Source organism: Gobius niger (genome assembly GCF_951799975.1).
Source record: "Gobius niger genome assembly, chromosome: 22".
Taxonomy (NCBI): Eukaryota; Metazoa; Chordata; class Actinopteri; order Gobiiformes; family Gobiidae; genus Gobius; species Gobius niger.
Genome location: NC_136873.1, coordinates 18,108,348 through 18,133,081, shown reverse-complemented (window position 1 = coordinate 18,133,081; position 24,734 = coordinate 18,108,348). Strand labels below are relative to the sequence as shown.

General features: G+C 43.7%; 1 protein-coding gene across 1 annotated transcript in view; it reads left to right on the top strand.

Annotated features, from left to right (window-relative positions):
- nek7 (NIMA-related kinase 7) overlaps positions 1-24,734 on the top strand; it is a 187,729-nt gene that overhangs the window by 48,066 nt on the left and 114,929 nt on the right. Inside the window, exon 3 of the mRNA XM_079580956.1 lies at positions 24,303-24,443. Within this exon, the coding sequence (XP_079437082.1) occupies positions 24,303-24,443 (141 nt within the window). The remainder of the gene's footprint in view (positions 1-24,302; positions 24,444-24,734) is intronic.

The following is a 24,734-nucleotide window of genomic DNA, read 5'->3' as shown; positions in this document are numbered from 1 at the left end:
TCTACAGTTTATTTGCGTCACAGTCGCGAGAGGAACTTCATTAACGGAACGCACATTTTAAGATTGTTAAGTAATTTTACAAAAGTTCCATCAAGTTGTAATTGACAAGATTAAAGTGTTGTGTGCTATGTGCTAGCTTCGGCAGAAACCACATTGTCCTCGATTCGTAGCTTGTACTGTTTTAGTTCAAGCCAAGGGTTTAAGTTTAAGTTTAATGGTTTTGTATAGCCCAATATCACAACAGAAGTCGCCTCACAGGGCTGCACCAAACATCAAGGCAATAAAACAGAGCAATAAATATGACAATTTAAAGTTCAGGTGAATCCAGGCAAATATAATGTCCAATAGGAGGTAGCGATGAGCGCCGTGGGCGTCCCCCGTCCTTAGACTCTCCAGCACGGCAAGGAAAAACTCAAAAACCCGGCAGGAGAAAAGAGAAACCTTGGGGAGAACCAACGAAGGAGAGATCCACTCCCATGGACGGACAGGCTATAGAGACCCAGGGCCGAAGGATCCCTCAGCAGACGGGCCAAGATCACAGACGGTCCAGTCCTCAGATTCCAGAATGTAGGGTTCCTCCGTTCAGCCGGGTTCCTCCGGGCCTATTGTTTTGCTCATCAACTCGACTATTCCATTGAACATGACTGTTTTTTTTTTTTTAGAGGGTCAGTCTTGACCCAAAAGTCCTAGGCTGATTTTTTCTGCCAGTCCAACCCTGGAAATATTTCAGTATAGGTATCGGAAAAAGTATTGTTCAGGTATCCGTACTGAAAACCAAATATCGTTAAAAAATGTGTAGCAGAACCCAGCCCTACTATTACCTAGTTTTCTGTGATTGATCTTCACTTATAAATGTTTTACTCACAACAATGCTGTACCAGAGTCCCAGTTTTATAGTTTTTTTTGAATATGAAATACTCCCTCTTCCTGTGTCACTTGTTTTAGATTACAAAAATATTGCTGTTGGCGGATCCATCAGCGAGGTGCGTCTTACATGACCAAGATGTTTACTGGACTGTTGTTTGGAGAGCACCGTTTTCAGCTTCCTTTTCCGAAAACGACTTTAATCCCGTAATCGAACCGGAGTCCTGCTGTGCGGCATTATGATCACGCTTCGAAACAGCCACGGAGCGCAGTAACTCTCGCTGCCCATCTGTCCGTCAGCGGCCTCCAGAGCGTGGGCTGTGAGCTGAAAGTCAAAGGCCACTGTAGTTGGCACGACAAACCTGACTGGACAGATGCTTCTGTGTTCCGCGGAGGGCAGACATGGAAAGTGCTGGCTTAGGGCGGCTTTTTTAGATCAGTTCCAAAACAATGGAGCGGAATACAAAAGTAGGTCACAATTATTTTATCTGGACACCACCGGGTATGTGACGGTATAAACCTGCTGCCACCTGTTCAACCCACTCCCACTCCGAACTACGTCCCACAATCGGAACTATCCCACTTTAGGCTTTTTAAACTGTTTTGGTCAATGCATGGACATAGAGAATGACTTCTAAAAAACAAATATTTTCTTTTTCGCAAATAAAATCTCGCAAATTTAAAATGTCTTCCTCGTACATGCTCCAGCAATGCCCTGGTGAGTAGAATGAGCCCTGGCCTTTTCACCACGATTGCCTCTATATGTCTATAAAATCACCTGAATAGAGAGTGCCTCAGGGCGAACAAGCAAACAGCGTTCTGCGCAATGACGTCATGTGTGTTCACACTCAGGTGTAGCGTTAGCTATATCTCCTCCATACTGAAGCTGCTGAGCGAGGGGTAGCTTTGGAAGGATGGATTTAGCGGAGAATAAGAAGAGACCGGCTTCAACCACTGGCGAAACTCCAGCCCAGACCCCGACTAACAAAAAGAAACAAAGAGTTTATTTCAGTGCGACAAAAAGTCGGGTCGTTCGAATTGTTGTAGGCGAAGAGTAAACATCGGAAAATGTTAAGAGAATCACTGGGTAGGACAAAAGACCCGCAGTTGGCGTCATTTTTTCTCGAAAGGTAAGAAATTATTACTAAACACATGGGGAAAAGTGTTGATGCTTTCAAAACAGCGGTGTCTGTGCATGTTATACAAACTTCACTGAAACAAGACATAAAATAATCACATTTTGAAGTTACACAACTAGTTGATCTCATAGTTTTATACGACAGGCTGTGTAGTATTAGTAGCAGATTAGTAGTCAGTAATAACAGTAGTTGAAATACTGAAATAGTTGACAACTTTTTTAGTAATCGATGAATCGTTTTCAAACACAAAATCAAATAGAGCAAAAATGACATGAAAATTGTGTTTTATTGTGTTTTTATAGTTAGGGTATGTAGTGTTTTGTACATTGAACATTTCATAAATATCTGTCTGTGTCTCGTCCAATCAGAAGCAGAATTAGCGCCAAGAGCCTCCAGCAAACTTTCACTTTAAGTTGACTCCATCAACACGTCCTCAATCGATGCCACTCAAGCCTAATGTGTTTGTTTTTTTCTTGAAAAACTACAATTTTCATACATCATTCACAGCCAAGTTATTTATCGATTAGTAGTAGATTAGAGTAGATTAATCGATTGCCAAATACGACTACAAAAAGTAAACACAATTGGCTTGTTGCACAGTGTGGCTACGCTAGTTCCTCTGAGCTGAAGTTGTGGGCGCTTGTACTTCCTGTCCGTATTAAATTCCATTAAAATTAGCTTAGACCCGTTCGGATCATCGTATTTCCTGCAGATTCTGTGGTGGACAGTGAGTTTCTGGTAGATGATCACTTACTTCAGGTTAAAGAGTTGCTGTACAGTGTAAATATTTCCGTAGAGGAGACGTCTATGTTCATAAGGATCAGTGAGTTTGTCTTGAAGCTAAAGGCTAGCATTCATTTCATGCATTATACAATTTGAAATAGTGCTTTTATTAACTTTTTTTTTAATAGCATGTTAGCCTTTAGCTTCAAGACAAACTGTCAATCCTTTATGATCACAGGCGTCTCCTCTGAACTCGTTACATCAAGATTTGAACACAGTAAATGATCATCTACCAGGAACTCACTGCCCACAACGCAATCTTTAGAAAATATGATTATTATTCCAGGAAAAGAATACAGACAGGAAGTACTGGCGCTCACAGGTTCAGGTCAGAGGAACTAGCATAGCCATACCGTGCAACAAGCCAATACAATATAGTTTACAAGTTAACTATGCCAACTGTATTGGGCCCTTGGAATTGATGACGATTGAAGACGTATTTTTCTTCCTCCTTCAAATGTCATTTATTCATTTCTTCTGTATTATTCGCTTCTTCACTCGATTCACTTTGCTATGCATCTGCTCATGTATCACATCTTGGAAAATATTCACTCAAATTGATTTGGTCTAAATATCTTACAAAACAGTAACGTTTCTTCCCTCAGTTGAAGTCAAACCTGCAGATCTGTAACCTGACCAGGACAGGGCAGTTATTTCTGGTGCTGTCCGGCCTGTGCGCCAGTGTTAATTTTGACAATATATTTTAATTTAGTTTTAGTCTTATTCTTTTGACGAAAATGTAATTCGATTTTAGTCTAGTTTTAGTCAAAAAAATATCTTCAATTTTAGTCTACTTTTAGTCGACTAAAATTGCAAGTAAATTTAGTCGACTAAATTTAAGATGAATTTAGTCGACTTTGCATTGATGATTTTCATTATAATCATATTTAATGTTGTTCCTCTGCTTCATGGAGCTGCTCCACATGAACAAAGCTCAGAGCTGATCCTTTGGCAGAGAATTTACATGATCTGAGGCTCTTTCAGACGGTCAATAGAAGTTGGGATGATTTTAGTCTCTCCTTTTCATTTTTATTTAGTCTTATTTTAGTCGACTAAAATATCTGGACATTTTAGTCATAGTTTTAGTCTCATGAGAAACTTTTAATTTAGTTTTAGTCCAATTTTAGTCGTCAAAAATAACACTGACTAAAATTAAGACTGAATATTTTAGTCGACGAAATTAACACTGCTGTGCGCCTCATGCACCAGCTTATCATTTAGGCTGCAGTTCCGTGTTTGGCCTGAGGGGGCACTTGCGAGTACAAAACTGCCAAACTCCACATAGCCCCTTTAACTTTTTCAACACAGCAATAAATCGACAACATCGGAAATATTTGGCGGCGCAATGTCCATCTCTCAAGAAGAGATGAGGCAAATTCACTGCAGTCTTCACTCCCACTGAGGTTTATTCTATTTCTGACACAATTTTAATTTATTGGACATTATTATTGTGCTGCCCTAGACTTCATTATCCTGCAGGGAGACGAGCCCTCTGCGTTTGGACAGTTCCACAGACAAATACAAATGCTGATAATAAAGCCAAACGATATCTGGATAGTTGACCTGACTCTAGTCCTGACCAGACGGGGGGGGGGGGATCGGTGTCGTACGTTGCCACATGATGCATTTCCCTTCCTCCCTTCCTTCCTCCCATCCCTGACCTGCCTCTGCTCCGACTCCGCTCTGACTCTCGGACTTGACCGCCCCTGACTGGGAGACTGACGGCGCCGGCTGAATGTTGAATTGCCGCATCGATCCGCGGCGCTAGAATCTGGCAGACCTCCTCACGAGCCGCGGTTTGTTCGATAGCGCTCCGTTAGCGGTGCGCCGGGGCTGGTCCGCGCTTGCATTTTCATACCGCCCTCCAACACGAGGCCCATCGATCTCTTTCCAGAAGGATGTTTTTGGCTCCATAACTATTGAATAGACTTTAAACAAAGAGGATCATCCATATGCCCCAGAGTCAATGTGGATTTCTTCCTCCTTTTTTGTTTTGGAGACGGAAACACTCTAAAAATAGGCTCAGTGCTGTGTTGTTGTTTTTTTTTCTCTCCTGTATGCAAGGGCACTGCAACATTAACACTCAAATTGCCAAGGGGGTTCATCCACTCTCCACTGTAATTGTGATATTAAGGATAATTGGGCTGCTCGCAGAAGAAAGCCAGATAAAAGCTCTAATGAGTAATTTGACTTAAGCAGCAGTCCCTCCACGCTCATACACACACGCACGCATTTCTGATCTCCAAATAATCATCATTATATCGTTCCACTGCTATTTTCAGTTTCATTAGCGCCGGCACCTCTCTCTCAGAGCTGGTTGCTTGTAACACGGGGGGAACTTTGAATCTCTTCAGACGACCTTTAGGAGGCAAAGCTGAAGCCACTCGATTCTTTCTCGCACACGCTCGCGTTGTCGCGTTGTTCCAAATCCCAAAGATGGCCAAAGCTTTGAGGGAAGAATAAAGTGAGCCACTTTCAATGAATCCCCTACAAAACCAATGTATGAGATATTAAACTACATGCCAGCTCATTAAAAGCTTTGGATGCTTCAGTATGTCCAGAATTGCCCTTTTCCCTTTCAAGGCAGTCCACTGTGATGCACCATGGGACCTGCAAGTCAAGTATGCCGTGGTCATGTTTGTCATGCAAGGCAAGGCAAGGCAAGTTTCTTTGTAGAGCACAATTCATACACAAGGCAATTCAAAGTGCTTCACAGTTGCATAAATACAAGAAAACAAATAGAATCAATAAAAACATCAACATAAAATTAATCAATTACAGTTAAAGGCGAGAGTGCAGATAAAATACTTTCAGTCATATGCATCGGTAAAAAGAACTGTTTTCAGCCTGGATTTGAACATTGTCAGAGTTGAGGCCTGTCTCACATCCTCGTGAAGACTGTTCCAGATTTTAGCTGCATGAAACTGAAACGCAGCCTCACCGTGTTTATTATTGACTCTGGGAACCACCAGGAGGCCCCTCCCTGAAGTTCTCAGGGCCCGAGATGGTTCATACGGCTGTAACATGTCAGAGATGTACTTTGGAGCTAAACCATGAAAAGACCTGTACACAAGCAGAGCTGTTTTAAAGTCTATTCTCTGAGTGACAGGAAGCCAGTGCAGAGACCGGAGCACTGGACTAATATGGTCGTATTTCCTGGTTCTTGTCAGGACTCGAGCAGCAGCGTTCTGGATGTTCTGCAGCTCTGACAGCTCGTTTAGAGAGGCCAGTGAGCAGCCGTTACAGTCGTCTAACCTGCTGGAGACAAACACATAACACATGGATAAGTCTCTCTAAGTCTGGTTTTGACACTATTCCTCTGATCTTAGCAATGTTTTTCAGATGGTAAAAAGCTGCTGATGTTATTGCTTTGTTGTGGCTGTTTAAGTTCAGGTCTGAGTCCATGATTACTCCCAGATTTCTAACCTGATTTTTTGGTTTTAGAGAGAGAGACTCATGGTGACTGACAACACTTTGTCTTTGTGCCTGTGGGCCAAAAACAATGATCTCAGTTTTGTCTGAGTTTGGCTGGAGAAAGTTGTTTTGCATCCACAAACTGATCTGTTGGATGCAGTGACAGAGAGTATCTACAGGCCCATGTTCACCAGCCGTCAGTGACACGTAGATTTGAGTGTCATCTGCATAGTTGTGGTATGACACATTGTTGCTGTTTATTAGCTGACCCAATGGAAGCATGTACAAGTTGAATAAGAGGGGTCCCAAGATTGACCCCTGGGGGACTCCACAGGTCATGGCAATTTTGTCTGAGACACAGTTGCCAATTTCAACAAGACAGACAATGGGGCCCATGTGTGACCTCATGTTCGAAACCCCCCGACATGAAAAGGGACGAGTTATTTTCTGTTCCAAAACAAAGAAACAAGTAGATAAAACACACTTGATAATGCACATAGAGAAATATCCTTGTTTTCCCGTTGGATTGATGTAACTTGAAATAACTTTATTTAGGCCAATGATGAAACACTGTTAAGAGGAGATGGCAAGAAAGTGTTAACGTTATTGGAAATAATTTTTAACAAAGAAGTTTAAATGTACGAATATACTAAAACATAAATGATGATTATAGGATTACTAATTTTAACTCTGTGTATGATTATAAGTGACTGTGCTAGAAAGTCTTTCAACCTAATATGACTGTTGATTGTTGGGATTTCGGTGTTGAGCGTATTATTGTTTTGTATCCCATAAACCAGGGGTAGGCAACGTCAGGCCCGGAGGCCAAAATCGGCCCTCCATCATCAAACTCTGGCCCTCGAGATGATTTTGAGAAATGTTATGACCCAAATCAGAGATCAAGTGCCTGTTAAAGTACTCTAAAAATGTGAAAAATACTGTCAATCAGTTAAAATGTTTTAGCAGAGAACCCTTTTAGGCCATAATCCTAAATCCTAAAAGAATACTAGGAAGACATTACTTAAATCTGCTTGAATTAAGAGATTAAATCTACAGTTTAGATTTGGTCTGGCCTTAGAGCAGATAAAACCTATTCTTGCCAATGGAACAAGCACACGTTTTTTGTTAATTCAGATTATTTTGTATAATTTCAAGTGAAAAAGAAATATTTTTAACAGTAAAAGTTAATCTGTCTGATTTCCAGTGGGATTTCTATTGTTCCATTGGCATTAGCGCTTTTCTACGATCTTAGATTAGTTCAAACCGACTCAAATTTAAAGGAACAGGCCACCGTTTGTTCCATACTGAGACATGTTCTTACCTGAGTTGATATGTACCTGCCTGGTCTTTGTGCCCGTGAAAGAGCGTGGTCGCTTCTAACTTCACCCCCGTTTGGAGCTATAGGAATATATTGGGAGAGGCCAAATGCTAACTACATCTTTGGTCGTTTTGCGTGACTGAGAGCAAGGCAAGGCAAGTTTATTTGTAGAGCACAATTCATACACATGGCAGTTCAAAGTGCTTCACAGTTGCATAAATACAAGAAAGCAAATAGAATCAATAAAAACATCAACATAAAACTAATCAATTGCAGTAAGAGGCAAGAGTGTAGATAAAATACTTTGTTATATGCATTTTTAAGTCTTGTTTAGATTCGCTCTGTCTTGAGCACTATTTTTAAGTCTTGTTTTGACTCACTCTGTCTTGAGCACTATTTCGCTCTGTCTTGAGCACTATTTTTAAGTCTTGTTTTGACTCGCTCTGTCTTGAGCACTATTTCGCTCTGTCTTGAGCACTATTTTTAAGTCTTGTTTTGGCTCGCTCTGTCTTGAGCACTATTTTTAAGTCTTGTTTTGACTCGCTCTGTCTTGAGCACTATTTCGCTCTGTCTTGAGCACTATTTTTAAGTCTTGTTTTGGCTCGCTCTGTCTTGAGCACTATTTCGCTCTGTCTTGAGCACTATTTTTAAGTCTTGTTTTGACTCGCTCTGTCTTGAGCACTATTTCGCTCTGTCTTGAGCACTATTTTTAAGTCTTGTTTTGGCTCGCTCTGTCTTGAGCACTATTTCGCCCTGTCTTGAGCACTATTTTTAAGTCTTGTTTTGACTCGCTCTGTCTTGAGCACTATTTCGCTCTGTCTTGAGCACTATTTTTAAGTCTTGTTTTGACTCGCTCTGTCTTGAGCACTATTTCGCTCTGTCTTGAGCACTATTTTTAAGTCTTGTTTTGACTCGCTCTGTCTTGAGCACTATTTCGCTCTGTCTTGAGCACTATTTTTAAGTCTTGTTTTGGCTCGCTCTGTCTTGAGCACTATTTCGCCCTGTCTTGAGCACTATTTTTAAGTCTTGTTTTGGCTCGCTCTGTCTTGAGCACTATTTCGCCCTGTCTTGAGCACTATTTTTAAGTCTTGTTTTGACTCGCTCTGTCTTGAGCACTATTTCGCTCTGTCTTGAGTGCGAACAAAGACCAGGTACCCATCAACTCGTCTAAGCTCAGGCAAGAACAACGGTGGCCTGTTCCTTTAAGTAATTTATCTAATTTAAGATGGACATTTTTCCAGTGTATATGATGTACAACACTGGCATAATGTAGAAAGTGATGCTTTACTTCACTTACTTCAATTGGAGGGTCTGGCCCTTGGTCTTTTGACGATGAAGAAAACCGGAGCAAACTTGCCTACAGGTCTCGATCATGGTGTATTGTGTAATTCCGATTGAGTTACATGCTAAACTACCACAGTAAATGTAACATTGTAACTCAACACTGTCCATCTGAATGGGTGACTTGGACAACAGAATCTACAGCATGTGCCCTATTAACTCCTAACAAAGCCATTATGCTTAAAACCTGCGCTCGTTTGGCTAAATGTTTGCACATAATAAACCCTTCCACAGATTCAGGTTGTACATTCATAGACACTGTATTTGTTGCAAATTAAATACATGTCTCCAATTACCAAGGAAAATGTGGCACACTGCATGTTAAGTAGGAGCTAAGCAGTCAGGCAGCACCCAGGTGTTCCAACAAGTGCAGGCTTCAAATTTCCAAAGGTTCAAGCGCGCTCAAAGCGGCAGCCTCCTCGCGCACAAATCTGAATTGTATATGCGGCGAGGATATTCTGGTGCGATATCATTTCTCTTGGTCCCGGAGGTATGATCCATATGCATTAGGTAAACCAGAGGAGCTGCTAAGATGTGCATTTTTAATGGTGCATTTGCTCTTTGAGTGAGTGGGAGGGATGGCGAGCGGGGCTTTCAGAGCACATTTCGACAGTGACTGCAGACTTTGACAGACAGGAGGGAGCGGAGCGCGCGGGGCCCAGACCAGGCTGCGGGCTTGTGCAGCAGATTGAGAGCACCTCTGGGCTGCGCGGTGGCTTTGACTGGCTCGCTGGTCGTCCATGAATATTGCATGGTGGGGGTGCACGGGGGGGGGGGGGGGGGTGGGTGCTGGTGACTGCAGGAGGTGGATCGCTCTCTCTCTCTTCAGTCTCTGCTGTCTGACTGCGGTTTCCTGCACACTACATCAGTCCCGCCTCGGCCATTTGTAAACATTTACCGGGAAAACAATCCCTCCGCTGTGACATGCTCTGTGGTCACTCGGGAGCAGCGTCTCTACTCCAGGTTTGTGCCCAATACGACAGCACTGGTCAGCAAGTTCAGGATTTTTTATGACCGGCAGGCGCCTTGTGAATGATTGAATTCAGTTAGTTATTAACGTCAATTCTATCATCTCTCCCCCTCTGCGGTCCTCTCTCCCCCTCTGTGGTCATCTCTCCCCCTCTGTGGTCCTCTCTCCCCCTCTGCGGTCATCTCTCCCCCTCTGCGGTCATCTCTCCCCCTCTGCGGTCCTCTCTCTCCCTCTCTGTAGTCATCTATCCCTCTCTGCGGTCATCTCTCCCCCTCTGTGGTCCTCTCTCCCCCTCTGTAGTCATCTCTCCCCCTCTCTGTGGTCCTCTCTCCCCCTCTGTGGTCCTCTCTCCCCCTCTGTAGTCCCCTCTCTCCCCCTCTGTGGTCCTCTCTCCCCCTCTCTGCGGTCCTCTCTCCTCCTCTCTGTGGTCATCTCTCCCTCTCTGTAGTCCTCTCTCCCCCTCTGTAGTCCTCTCTCCCCCTCTCTGTGGTCCTCTCTCCCCCTCTGCAGTCCTCTCTCCCCCTCTGCGGTCCTCTCTCCCCCTCTGTAGTCATCTCTCCCCCTCTGTAGTCCTCTCTCCCCCCCTCTGCAGTCCCCTCTCTCCCCCTCTGTGGTCCTCTCTCCCCCTCTCTGTGGTCCTCTCTCCCCCTCTCTGCGGTCCTCTCTCCTCCTCTCTGTGGTCCTCTCTCCCCCTCTGTAGTCATCTCTCCCTCTCTGTAGTCCTCTCTCCCCCCCCTCTGCAGTCCCCTCTCTCCCCCTCTGTGGTCCTCTCTCCCCCTCTCTGCGGTCCTCTCTCCTCCTCTCTGTGGTCATCTCTCCCTCTCTGTAGTCCTCTCTCCCCCTCTGTAGTCCTCTCTCCCCCTCTCTGTGGTCCTCTCTCCCCCTCTGCAGTCCTCTCTCCCCCTCTGCGGTCCTCTCTCCCCCTCTGTAGTCCTCTCTCCCTCTCTGTAGTCATCTCTCCCCCTCTACAGTCCTCTCTCCCCCTCTGCAGTCCCCTCTCTCCCCCTCTGTGGTCCTCTCTCCCCCTCTCTGCGGTCCTCTCTCCTCCTCTCTGTGGTCATCTCTCCCTCTCTGTAGTCCTCTCTCCCCCTCTGTAGTCCTCTCTCCCCCTCTCTGTGGTCCTCTCTCCCCCTCTGTGGTCATCTCTCTCCCCCTCTGCGGTCCTCTCTCACCCTCTGCGGTCCTCTCTCTCCCCCTCTGTGGTCCTCTCTCCCCCTCTGCGGTCCTCTCTCCCCCTCTGCGGTCCTCTCTCCCCCTCTGCGGTCCTCTCTCTCCCCCTCTGCGGTCCTCTCTCCCCCTCTGTGGTCCTCTCTCCCCCTCTGCGGTCCTCTCTCCCCCTCTGTGGTCCTCTCTCCCCTCTCTGTTGTCCTCTCTCCCCCTCTGCGGTCCTCTCTCTCCCCCTCTGCGGTCCTCTCTCCCCCTCTGTAGTCATCTTTCCCCCTCTCTGCGGTCCTCTCTCCCCCTCTGCGGTCCTCTCTCCTCCTCTGCGGTCCTCTCTCCTCCTCTGTGGTCCTCTCTCCCCCTCTGTGGTCCTCTCTCCCCCTCTGCGGTCCTCTCTCCCTCTCTGTGGTCCTCTCTCTCCCTCTCTGTGGTCCTCTCTCCCCCTCTGTGGTCATCTCTCCCCCTCTGTGGTCCTCTCTCCCCCTCTGTGGTCCTCTCTCCCTCTCTGTGGTCCTCTCTCTCCCTCTCTGTGGTCCTCTCTCCCCCTCTGTGGTCCTCTCTCTCCCTCTCTGTGGTCCTCTCTCCCCCTCTGTGGTCATCTCTCCCCTTCTGTGGTCCTCTCTCCCCCTCTGTGGCCCTCTCTCCCCCTCCGGTCCTGCCTCTCAGGGGGAGACCGCACCTCTGGCTCTTCCAGTGGACGCTTCTGGCGGCGCTGCTCTGTCACATCACACCTTCTCCCTCTGCTGCCTGTCTTTACCTCCCCTCACCCCTCCATCCCGCCCTCTCTCCCCTTCCTCCCCCTCCTCCCCTTCCTCCCCCCGGCCTGTCACTAGCGTTCGGCAGTGGTGTCATTAGCGGGCAGAGCGTATCACACCCCTCCGATACGCTGCTGGCCCTCTCTCTCTCCGTCCCCTCGGCTCAGCAGTCGCCCCTGGCTGTTGTGTGGCACCTTTTTTTTTTACCCCAAATGCCCTCGTAGATGTTACCCATAAGGCTTTGCGCTGTGGCCCTCATCACCAACTTGAAAGACATGAGTCCAAACTGGTTAGCACTTTATCATAAGGCACAAAGTCGAGACAATCCTGAACTACAACAGAACTCCCGATGTAGGGCCAGGCCAATGGTCAGGATCTCCTGGCTGTAGGATTCACCTATTTTACATGTTTTTAGTGGAAGGAGAAACCAGAGCACCCGCAAGAAACCTACAAAAGGGGAGAACATGCAAATAAAATGACAGAATCAGTAGTCGTTAAAGGAATAGGCCACCGTTTTTACATACCAAGATATGTTCTTACCTCACTTTAGACGTGTTAATATATCCCCGTCTGGTCTTTGTCCGTGCGCTCTGTCACGCAAACGGAGCACATACGCAGCCTCTCCCACATGTCATATAGCTCCGAAAAAGCTCACGATAGAAGCTACCAAGCTCTTCCACGTGTTCCCTATTTAAATAAAGTTACGTGAAGTGTTTTCATGCGAAGTATATTTACACAGAAATGTAGCATGTCGATTTTATAAGCAAATAAAAAGGGGGACTATATTGTGAGGCGTAATGATACGAGGAGCAAAACGTCCGCGCAGTAACTCCTAAAGACTTCCCCCCGCTCACTTCCGTCAATAACCTTTAGGAGTTACTGCGCGGACGTTTTACTCCTCGTATCATTACGCCTCACAATATAGTCCCCCTTTTTATCTGCTTATAAAATCGACATGCTACATTTCTGTGTAAATATACTTCGCATGAAAACACTTCACGTAACTTTATTTAAATAGGGAACACGTGGAAGAGCTTGGTAGCTTCTATCGTGAGCTTTTTTGGAGCTATGTGACATGTGGGAGAGGCTGCGTATGTGCTCCCTTTGCCTGGCAGAGCGCACGGACAAAGACCAAACGGGGATATATTAACTCGACTAAAGTGAGGTAAGAACATATTTTAGTATGTAAAAACGGTGGCCTATTCCTTTAATGCTCTTGTGACTATCAGTATATTACATGCCCAACCTCGTCAGTGTGGGACCATTAGGGCTGAATCCATCCATCCATTTTCTTCCACTTGTCCTTTGTCGGGTCACGGGGGCAGCTGTCCGAGTCCAAATCACATTGCACCAGCCCCTATGGCTCCTCCTGCAGGTGGTGGGTCCACAGAAGGACGGCCTCACGATTCTCAGACCTGTTGATCTCTCATAAGGGGCTTCTGAACCGCTCTTTGTCTGACCTGTCACCTAGGACCTGTTTGCCAGGGGAGACCCTACCAGGGGCACGAAGTCCCCGACAACAGAGCTCCAGGATCATTCGGGGGCTCAAACCCCTCTACCACGTTAAGGTGCCGGTTTCGGGAGGGGCAATAGGGCTGCAATGAATCGTAATCTGTTCTACTTTTAATCATCATTTGGACCTAGAAGTAAAATAGGAACTATTCTGTGTTGATGGTGCTGAAGTGGAAAGCATTCATACAGTATATTGTCTAAGTTTAGTCTTTAATGTTCAGATGTTGTTCATAAACCCTATCATTGTCCAGGAATCTTAGTATTGACCTTTATTTAACCAGGATAGTCCCACTGAGATTAAGAATCTCTTTTTCAGGGGAGTCCTGGCCCCAGAGGGGTACCTATTTTACATGTTTTTTAGTGGTAGGGGAAACCGGAGTAAGAACATGCTCACGTCCTGGTGGGAATCGAACCCGGGACCTTCTAGCTGTGAAGCACGAGCACTAACCGCTGCGCCACCGTGCTGCCAGTAGACATACAAAGGAAAATGGTGGACTGGGTTGTGTTGATTGAGGTGAGGCCTGTGGGCGATTTCACAAGAAATATTAAAACTCTAAATTTACAGAAGGTCTGACTCCATAAGATCATTTTAAACACATTTAAACAGTTAAGTTTAAAGTATTAAAGAATCAAAAAGGTCTCGCCAAGTGTGTTCGTTGATCCCAAGGTCCGAGGAGAAACCACCAGAATTCAGTAGCTTTAGTCAAGAAGATTTATTCCCTATAACAATTACAATTTCTAAACACAGGTTATCTGAATGCTAAAGTCCCGAACAATATACACGGTGATCGAACGGGGCCGTCCCAGGAAACGGCCCCGTCTCACTGCGCTCTTACAAATATATATCAGAAAAAATGTGACGTTCACGAAGAGATAGGAGATGAGTGGAGCTCGGGCCAAGGTCATCAAGTCTTTCTCTCAGTAGTTTTCCACTAAAAGAGTCTTCCTGTTGCCTTATTTGGAGTTATTTTTTCACAGCTCCGGTGAGGGCACCGAACGTCTCCACAGGTTTGAGCAAAAGAATGCAAGAGCAAGAAATGGGGTATTGTTACAGAAGTGTGCATGTGAAAAGAGTGGTTTCAACTGAAACTTAAAGCACATAGATTAAACTCATAAAATAAAACATTCAATAGCATTATAAAATATAACATTAGCTAAAAATCATCAATTTCCCACAGGCCTCTTCTTACTCATGTCAATAGTGTTCTAGAGGGTTTCAACCCCCAGGGGAGGACATCCACCCATGTACCGTGGGACAGAGATCCTACCAGAAACAGAAAACAGTGACCTAGAACCTCCTCACTCACTCTAGCTGTCTGTAACTTTATTCATCTCTAGTGCACAGATAAACACTTACTTTATTAATCCCCACAAGAGGAATCCAGCTGTCCTTCAGGAGTAAACACAGATACAGAGATGATGGATAGATTAAACCATTAAAAACATTTACAAAAGTACTTAGCCCAAGGTATCATGGTGCCACTCATTTGCAGTAGACCGCGAGTAAATCAGCACTGCTTTGTTGCTACTTCCCTTTGCTACCTTCAAAATATAAAAACCAAGCCAGTGCTTGCTGATGAAGCCTCATCAAGTTTCCGGTTTGTAATGTGTTGACTTGGAGCTGTGATAGTTTGGCCAGTGTCCAGCTGACCTCTGTGTCGCAGTCCTCCCCTGTGTCCCCAGTGTCGGGGCTGGGAGCGGCCTGTGTGACAGTGTGCCACAGATGAGGCGGCCTGTCACTCAGCTGTGGCCTGCTGCCCTTTGAAGGCCAGGCCAGGGGGCAGAGAGGTGCCGCAAATGGCCTGTGAAGTTTACATACACTGCCCACTGCTAAACAGATTAGCTCTAATGAAGTGTCTAATGCCGGGCCGCGGGCTGACATAATCCTGCCTGGCAGCCCGGGCCCTTGGCTGCCAAAACCGCCGCCCTGTCCCCGGCCCCGCTCTGCAGCCACCCAGGGCGACTCCACGCAGGGAGGTGCCCGCCGTTAATCATGGCGGACAGTGTGCGAGCTGACATGCAAATGTAGGTCATTGCATATGTAAATGTGTGATTACGGGGCCGCCATGCCAGGACACATTAGTGAGACTGTGCTCTCAGCAGGCGCTTGTCACAGCGCTTTAGAGGCTCATGCTAACATTTGTCAAGCTACCACGCAGCCACTGAAAGCAATGCCCTGTTGTCCTCAGCCTGCTCCCCATGCACCTCTGCTGTCTGTCTGACCGGGCAGCCATCACTCATACATCCTCATCAACATTCTCATTCTATTTAAACACCCAAAGTCTTCAAAGCACTTATTTTTAATTCATCGTTCAATTTATAAAACATCACAGGAAATTCATATCCGTGAAATCGAAGACGCCATTGTTTTTTGTTCAATGAATGCTAATTTGGAGGTCACGGGCGCCCCCACTGTCCGTTCTGCGTCACTGCACTAACGCTGCTGTCAATCCTGACGAGTCATGGCACAACATGGCCCCGTTTAAACCAGGGCACATGGCGTTTTTGGCCGGGGCCCCGCACGCTAGGGCTGGACGATATTGAAGTGACTTGCGATATGCGATATGGCTGTGCATATCGCGATAACGATATTATTACGATATTTCACCAAACACGATATGTTTCCATTTTCTTCAGCAAATTGACTTAAAAAACACCCAATCAGGACCAAAACAAGGGTAGGATTTAACCTCTTAACTCCCGCCTGAACCGAGAGGATCTTTTTCCTCACGTTATCAGATTTTTTTCCATAATTTTTGTAACTTTTTTTGGTCAAATTTTAATCAAATTTTTGTCATTTTTTGTCACTTTTTTGTCATTTTTTTGGTCAAATTTTAATCACATTTTTGTCATTTTTTGTCACTTTTTTGTCATTTTTTTGGTCAAATTTTAATCACATTTTTGTCATTTTTTAGCAATTTTTTGTCATGTTTTTGTCTCATTTTGTCACATTTTTGTCAAATTAGTGTAATTTTTTTGGTCAAATTTAAATCACATTTTTGTCATTTTTTTGTCACATTTTTGTCATTTTTTTGTCCATTTTTTAGCAATTTTTTGTCATGTTTTCGTCACATTTTTGTCACATTTTTGTCAATTTTTTGTCAATTTTTTGTCATTTTTTTGGTCAAATTTTAATCACATTTTTGTAAATTTTTTGTCACATTTTTTCGTCCATTTTTTAGCCATTTTTTGTCATGTTTTCGTCACAATTTGTCAAATTTTTGTCATTTTTTTGGTCAAATTTTAATCACTTTTTTGTCATTTTTTCTCACATTTTTGTCATTTTTTCGTCTATTTTTTAGCAATTTTTTGTCATGTTTTCGTCACAATTTGTCACATTTTTGTCAAATTTTTGTCATTTTTTTGGTCAAATTTTAATCACATTTTTGTCATTTTTTTGTCATTTTTTCGTCAATTTTTTAGCAATTTTTTGTCATGTTTTTGTCAAATTTTTGTCAAATTTTTGGCATTTTTTTGGTCAAATTTCAATCACATTTTTGTCATTTTTTTGTCACATTTTTGTCATTTTTTTGGTCAATTTTTTAGCAATTTTTTGTCATGTTTTCGTCACATTTTTGTCAATTTTTTGTCCATTTTTTGTCAATTTTTTGTCATATTTTTTGTCAAATTTTAATCAAATTTTTGTAAATTTTTTGTCACATTTTTTCGTCCATTTTTTAGCAATTTTTTGTCATGTTTTCGTCACAATTTGTCACATTTTTGTCAATTTTTTGTCATTTTTTTGGTCAAATTTGAATCACATTTTTGTCATTTTTTTGTCACATTTTTGTCATTTTTTCGTCCATTTTTTAGCAATTTTTTGTCATGTTTTTGTCTCATTTTTTCACATTTTTGTCAAATTTTTGTCACTTTTTTGTCACATTTCCATCATTGTTTTTGTCTCAGTTTTGTTGCTATTTTTACACCTTTTTTCCTGAAACTTTTGGATTGGGGTAAAGCCAAACTGGAGAAAATGTGGCTCAGTTCAGGTAGGATTTAAGGGGTGAACAAAGCTAGTAAATGTTAAACTAAAACTGAACTTTTACACATGACTTCAATGCATGAGTTTGAGTTTGCAAAAAAAAAAAATGGGTGGATCTTGTTGCGATATATTGTGGCTTCTCGCGATAATAATAATAATCGCTACCAAATCAGAATCGCCATGGAATAATCATGCTTTGAAATGTTCACGCAGTGGCAGATCTTCTCACTTTTGTATTGTTCCACCGGGGTAACACGATCCAGCGGAGTGCGTGTCCCCGTGGCGTGGAACAATAGGCTTCCTCAGTCCGAGCTGTGGTGCTGTTGTCAGGCGGGGCAGGCGGGGCGCGGGTGTCATGGTGAAAAACGCTCACACACCTAACTGGCTGGTGTTAATTGGACGGGGCATCTCATTATCAGGCACCTCTCACAATGGCTGTCATCTTTGCACCGGAGAAGGAGCCGCTTCACCCCCCTGACCTTCTGTTGGAACCAGTGCCGCTTCTCTCCGTTCTCGTTTCCGCGCTTTTCATTCATTTCTCCTAAAACTTCAAAACTGCCATAGCTCCGTCATGTAGTAAATGTTGTAAAAACTTTAATCTTTTTTTTCCAAATGAGGATTTCTACGTTTTATATTGATTTGACCGATGATATGTATATATTTTTCTGTGCCAGAGCTCACTCCAGTTAATTATGGATGCACATTTCCCCATATGTTTCTCCCATTGACTTGACTGAGCGCAAAGACCAGGCAGGTACATATCAGCTCGTCTAAGCTCAGGTAAGAACATATCTCAGTATGGAGAAACGGAATTATTAGTAGCAGTATTGTTTATTTGAGCAGTTAACATTTTCTCTTGTCTCCAAAGTTTCACAATCGTACAGTTAGTGGAAGCTCAAATGGAGTCGACTGAAGCAAAAGCTTTTAAGTGTCGACTTTTACATTTTACATTTACATCAAATAAACAATAAACAATCCCTCCTGAGTATTCTGTATCAGTTTCAAAACACAACTATATACCTGTACGTGATTGTGTTTGTGAGTTCACTTTTATCCTCATGTATTTACAAATGTCAACAATTTGCAGCACTGACAACCAAGGAGGTTTCATTTCACATCATTTTCACAGCATGTTAATAAATAATAATAATTAGAATTATAATGAATAGTTATTGATCACAACAATTCTCCTTCTTGTCATTATCAATGAAAGAATATCTGATTTCATATTCTATAGGCACATTGGACATTATATTCTGCCATCTTGCCACTTCCTTGTTGTCATTACTATCCACTATTTATTATCATTATTATGATAATGACGTGCCCAAATGACCAAATACCCTATGTAGTGTGGTGCATTAATAAGCCAGAGTGTGTAGTGGCCTGTTGAGAGTGGGAGGAATCAATCAACAAGTCCCCACCCGGCTGCCCTGACTGGGTGGACAATGTTTACCTCCTATACTGATGTGTTAAAAAGACGAGGCTTTATGTGCCTGTCACGAGGGGAGCATCCCTCACCAACAGATCCATGTCTCGCCCCTAAGTCACTATTGTTTAGTTTGAGTAGTTATAGCAATGACAACGGAGCAACAACAGCAGTTAAATTTGTTAATTCTATTATTTGGACAAACGTAATGGTACCCAATGAAAATCTTTCAATTAGAACTTGATTTAACTTGTGATTAATCAGCAAAAATCTAAATATAGATATATATATATATACTGTATATATATTCATTGTAATGACTTTTACATTTCGTCATACGTTGCAAGAACTATTTCTGTATATTTAGTTTTAAGTTGTTTGATATTATCACACTCCTTGATTTCCACTGGCAACTTATTCCATAATCTTATTCCAGATACCGAGACAGAAAAGCTTTTTCTTGTTGTCTGTATAAACATCGACTTAATAATGATAATAATAATAATGCATAAGTCTTATATAGTGCTTTTCAGGGGACACAAAGACACTTTACAGATGAGACGAACAAACAAAGATGGCAGAGCTATTGTTGGTTGTAGGTGAGCTGAAACATGTGTGTTTTGAGCAGTTTTTAGTAAGTGGCCAGTGAGTCTAAGTTTCTGATGTGGATGGGGAGTGAGTTCCAGAGGGTGGGGGCGGCAATGGCGAAACCTCGGTCCCCCAAGGTTCGGTGCTTTGATTTGGTGATGGGTTTGAGGAGGTTTAAGTTGGCAGAGCGGAGGCGACGGGATGGGCCTGAAGACTTGAAGGACATTTCATTTCTTAGTTTATAAACTCCTTCATTTTCAATAAAAAGCCTTTGAATATTTCCTGGTAGCAATTTATTCTTGGCCTTAAGCACCACTTGTAATAACCCTAACCCTGTAATGTTTGAGAGGAAACTAAATCCGAAAATGTAAGCAATCTTGACTTAACAAACAAGAAATTATTGATGATTACTTTTGTAATGTGTCACCCCCAACTCTGGTGGACATTGGGACACAGCCTACGACCCCCTGACCTGTGGAGCAGCTGTTTCTGACATGAGACTTTCTCTGTTTCACCTCAGAGAAACAACACACACACACAAGCACACTTCCACACACCCACCCAGTCCAAAGTAAGTCCGTGTGCTGTGGCCCAGCGAGGTGACAACGTCCTGTGACACTGTGGGCTCGACCTTCTCCCTCCTCCGTCTCCTTTAGCCTTAGACCTGAAGCCGCCGGGCCGCTCGGCTCCTCAGCCCCCTCGCCTGTTTGTTGGCCGCCGTACTGGCTGACATGCGGCTTTCTGATATATCTGTCACCCCAGGTTTACTCGCGCCGCGCCGGTGCCGTGTGCGAGTTTACCAAAAGCCCGTGAAAGGTCAACACGGCCCGCTCTGCGCTGGAGGGCTCATCACTTTCATTTTCCACCTCTTTTCTTTTTTTCCCCTCTCGTGCTTGGCGGTAATTAGGGCAGCGCCTTTTTTATGATTGCAATTCGCAAGTTATTTTGGCGTTAAATATTCTTTGATAATAATGACTTACCTTGTTTGATTCTCAGAAAATATATTGCAATCTTTCTAACCGTCAATCAAGCCCCTGTTCTCTGTGCTCAGTTTAAACACATCCAGGAGCATCAACATTTCAGACACTGAAACATCCACTGCTAAACTAATAAAAGAGTCGAACGCATGCTTTTTAAAGGTCTCTGGACTACAGAGTTAGTAAACAGAGGAAAGCCCTATTCGCACAGGATTAGAACGACCTCGGGACCTCAGGTAAAATGAAATATTACTGAGTTTCTGTGCCCATGCAGATCCGCACTGTTGCTAATTTGGAAAAAATTCCCAACTTTGACCTTTTGTGTAATTCTGAAAACTCCTCAGTCCTCAGGTGATTCTAGTCCCGTGCGAATTGACATGGAGTTTGGAAAGTTTTTCAACTAAATAAGGGCGATTCAAAATGTATTTAAACAGTTCACATTCAAGCTATAGTGATATCATGCTATCAAAGCATTACTCTGACATAAAGGTTTTTTGTTTATCCATTTAAAAGTATTAAAGAGGAAGCTTAAAGGAATAGGCCTCCGTTTTTACATACTGAGATATGTTCTTACCTTAGCTTTGACGAGTTCTTTAGGACCTGTCTGATCTTCACCCGTGCCTTCAGTCACGTAAACACAGTGCAGACGGCGTTAGCATTTAGCCTCTCCCTCTCTCCACTATAGCTCCAAAACTGGTCAAGATAGAAGCTACCAAGCTCTTCCACGTTTTCCCTATTTAAATATGGTTACGTGAAGTGTTCCACTACAAAGTATAATTACACAAAATTAAACAATGTGGATTTTCTAAGCGGATAAAAGGGGGAACTATATTGTAAGGCGTAATAATACCAGGAGTAATTTGGCATCCGCACAGTAAAGTGAAGATTACTGCGCAGTAAAGTGAAGATTACTGCGCGGATTTCGAACGGGTGAAGATCAGAAAACGTGGAAGAGCTTGGTAGCTTCTATCTTGACCAGTTTTGGAGCTATAGAGGAGAGAGGGAGAGGCTAAATGCTAACGCCGTCTGCGCTGTGTTTACGTGACTGAAGGCACGGGGGGAGATCAGATAGGTCCTAAAGAAGTCGTCAAAGGTAAGGTAAGAACATATCTCAGTATGTAAAAACGGTGGCCTATTCCTTTAAGACTTCATAGCGACCAGTAGCCAGTGCAACCATTCCAATAGTTCTTTAGCTTTCGATGTGATTGTGATTGAGTTTTCAGCCCTACTCTATGCTGTACATGTTGAAGATGCTCGATCTGAAATTGCACATCTAATCTCAATCTCATTAGTTGTGATAAAATGGCCGATTGGATCTTTTTCCCTCTCAAACGGCGCTGGCCTGGAGGTGATTGTCTCGGCGAGTGTGCGAGTAGCCGTCCCCGCGGTGAGGAGAAGTGCAGAGTCTCGCAGTCTGTGGCCCGGCGCCAAAGCTGCCAGTGATCCGCCTTGGCACGCACGGAGAGCGAAGGCGTAGCGCCGGGGAAGTTAGATGTCACGGAGAAAATGTGATTAAGTAGCGAGCGCTGTTGTGCCTGCAGAGAGTCAGCCTGTGCTTTCGACAGAGCTGTACCTGGAGCGAACGGAGGATCATAAAAATGAATGGATACGTGCAGTAACTCAGTCGAGGGCTAGTGTTACGAGCGGGCCACACATTTGTTTTCATTTACATTGCGTTCAAGATTATTTAGGACTTTTCCATTTGTGTTTATTAGTCGGGTGCAACTCAAGCGATCGGTAACTCACTTGGAAAGCAGTTAGGAAAACATGACTTAACACAAGGATATATGTAGACCAGGGATCTCCAACCAGTAGCTTGGGAGCTTGCTAGTCCTTTCCAAGTAGCTCCCCCAAGACTTTGTACATATCTCCAGACACTCGATAAGTCAGATTTTCGATGTGCCCTTCATTCAAAGAGGAAACTTGAGTCATTGGCTGTAAATATGTTCAAATATCGCCCGAGCAGCAGGTGAACTCACCACGTCGCACAGTTACACATGTTTCTTCGAAGCTCAAGTCGCTCGCTGCCACTTTTGTCACATAAAAGTAGCTTGCTGGGTGAAGGAAGTCGGAGGTCCCTGATGTAGACACATGTCTCCAGTTATGGCTGCCAGATTAATTGCACTTGAACTGAAACTGTAATTTGAACGATCACGTTTGTGAAGCCGGAGCTGATGCAAATGTTTATTAAAGCAGTACTAAGTAACTCTTCCCCCTAGAGGCCATAAGCGCAACTGCAGGTGTAGTAGAAAGTTGCGATTTTTTAACTTATTAATTGTCTTGGAGAGTAAATACTACACTGACAGGAAAGGCGAAGGGAGACAGGGTTACTGTGCATCCAATTATACAATGGAAATATTTTTTTTTCACTCAAACTTGGCTGTAAATACTGTTTAAAGTGCCGTTAGCCCGCAGTTAGCTTTGCCCGTTAGCATTTTAGCTTCTTCTTCGTGATTCCATTAGTGTGTATTGCTTGCTCCGGACCGGTGGCAATCAAGTTGCAAACATGGTTTTCTGTCCAGAGACACCAGGGGGAGATGAAAGACCCTCCAATCATCCCATAAACACTTGTATTACCCCCACAGGGACTACAAAAAGGATTTATTAAGGTAAACACGTTACTTAGTACTGCTTTAAACGCCGCCAGCATGCTGCGGTAGCTGAATATCCACTCTCCACAAAGTCTCGTGAGTAAGAAAAGCTGCTAACCCTGTAGTTAGACCTCTACAAGCCATGTCCTTGTTTTAAAAGTCCTGGCCTTGTTTAAGAGGAGAGCGCAACTTGTACAGTGGTTAGGGTTCACAGTCTGGGTGGGTCTCCTCCTGGTGCTCTGGTTTCCTTATACAACTAATGGCTGGTGTACACGGCGCAATTTTTATTAATTTTTTAAGAGTTTTCGATGTCACATTGCACGACATGAGGATTGTATGGGCCTGGTTCAAAGACACAATCGTAGTTTGTCGTAGCAGCTTCGGGTTCATTTCCACGGAAAAGTGCAGGGAAAGTCCTGTAAAATGCGGAGTCGATGTCGGTCGCAGCTCGTCTTCGGTCGTACGACGGTTCACTACAAAAAGTAAATATCAAGCATTGGCTTAAATGACTTGAATTGAGGAAATGTATCTTGTTTTGAGCGGTTTTCACTCATTTAGACACTTTTCCTGATCGGACCCAGTTTACTTTGCAAGTTTGAGGACATTTCAGACCAGTTCTAGGGTAAATCTCGCTTGAAAGAAGAAAGCAAAATTGCCAATGAGATAAGACCAATTTTCTTACCCCATTGGCAAAGAAAATGACCTGAAATAAGGACGAAATGTATCGAAACGAGTCAGAAACATCTCAGAACAAGTGAAATAATCTAGGACAAATGCCCAAGAACTACTTAACTAGTCAAAACAACTAAAATTTTGATTATTATGCTCAAATTGAGATGTTTATACTGATCTAGTTACTTAGTCTACTTTTTGCAGTGTTCTGCTTTAAATCTTTATCCCTGTCTCACTGTGTGACCTGTGACCTGCGATTTTCAGCTACGGCCTCAGATTTTCCCCATGACGAGTGGTCGTTCGTCGCAGTGTGCACCCAACTCAAAACATGTACAATAGGCTCCCCTCTTGGACTCTCCTCATTCATTCGCACATGTCCTACTCAAAGTCCGTCCTTTTCTCGGGCAGACTGTTCTCATTTGTTGTGGTATCATCTGGTTTCCCTAGTCACCGGAGCTGTATCTACTCCCTGTAGTGTTCTCTAACCTTATTTTGGTACATGGCACTGCTTAAAGGGACTAGACGGAGTTGTGATGATGTATTTTTAGCTCCTTCCATTCGGACCGCGGACTTGCTTGGATCCTTCCAACATGTACCGTGTGACTGAGAATATTAGATGATGTGCTCAGGTCAGGAGTTTAGCCGTAGATTAGTGCTATTTCAGTGTTAAGACCTGGTTTAGTAACAGTTATGTGTCAGTGTGTGTCAGTCTGGACCTGTCTCATCCAGCCTTAGACCCACAGACTGTCAATCCTACTACAGTCCTGAATGCTAACCATGCTCATGAGTGTTCCTTTGTCTTGCAGAAGCCCTTACAGCCAGACATGGGCCATAATTCGCTGGCTAACTTCCAGATCGAGAAGAAGATTGGACGTGGACAGTTCAGTGAGGTGTATCGGGCCAGATACCTGCTAGACAACACATCTGTGGCTCTCAAGAAGGTCCAGGTATGACTGTACATTCACTTCACAGGATTTAGAAATGTTAAGCTGCTTTAAAAGTCTGCTCTTTTTCCTATGTTTAATCAATCAGTGTTTTGTTTAGCCCAATATCACAGCAGGAGTTGCCTCACAGGGCTGCACCAAACATTAAGGCAATAAAACAGAACAGTAAATAAGACAATGTAAAGTTCAGGCACATTAAATATCCAGGCAAACTTAAAGTCTTTCCAGCACATCGAGGAAAACATGTTAGCATCATGTTAGCATCATGTTAGCGTCGTGGACTATTTTGTCATT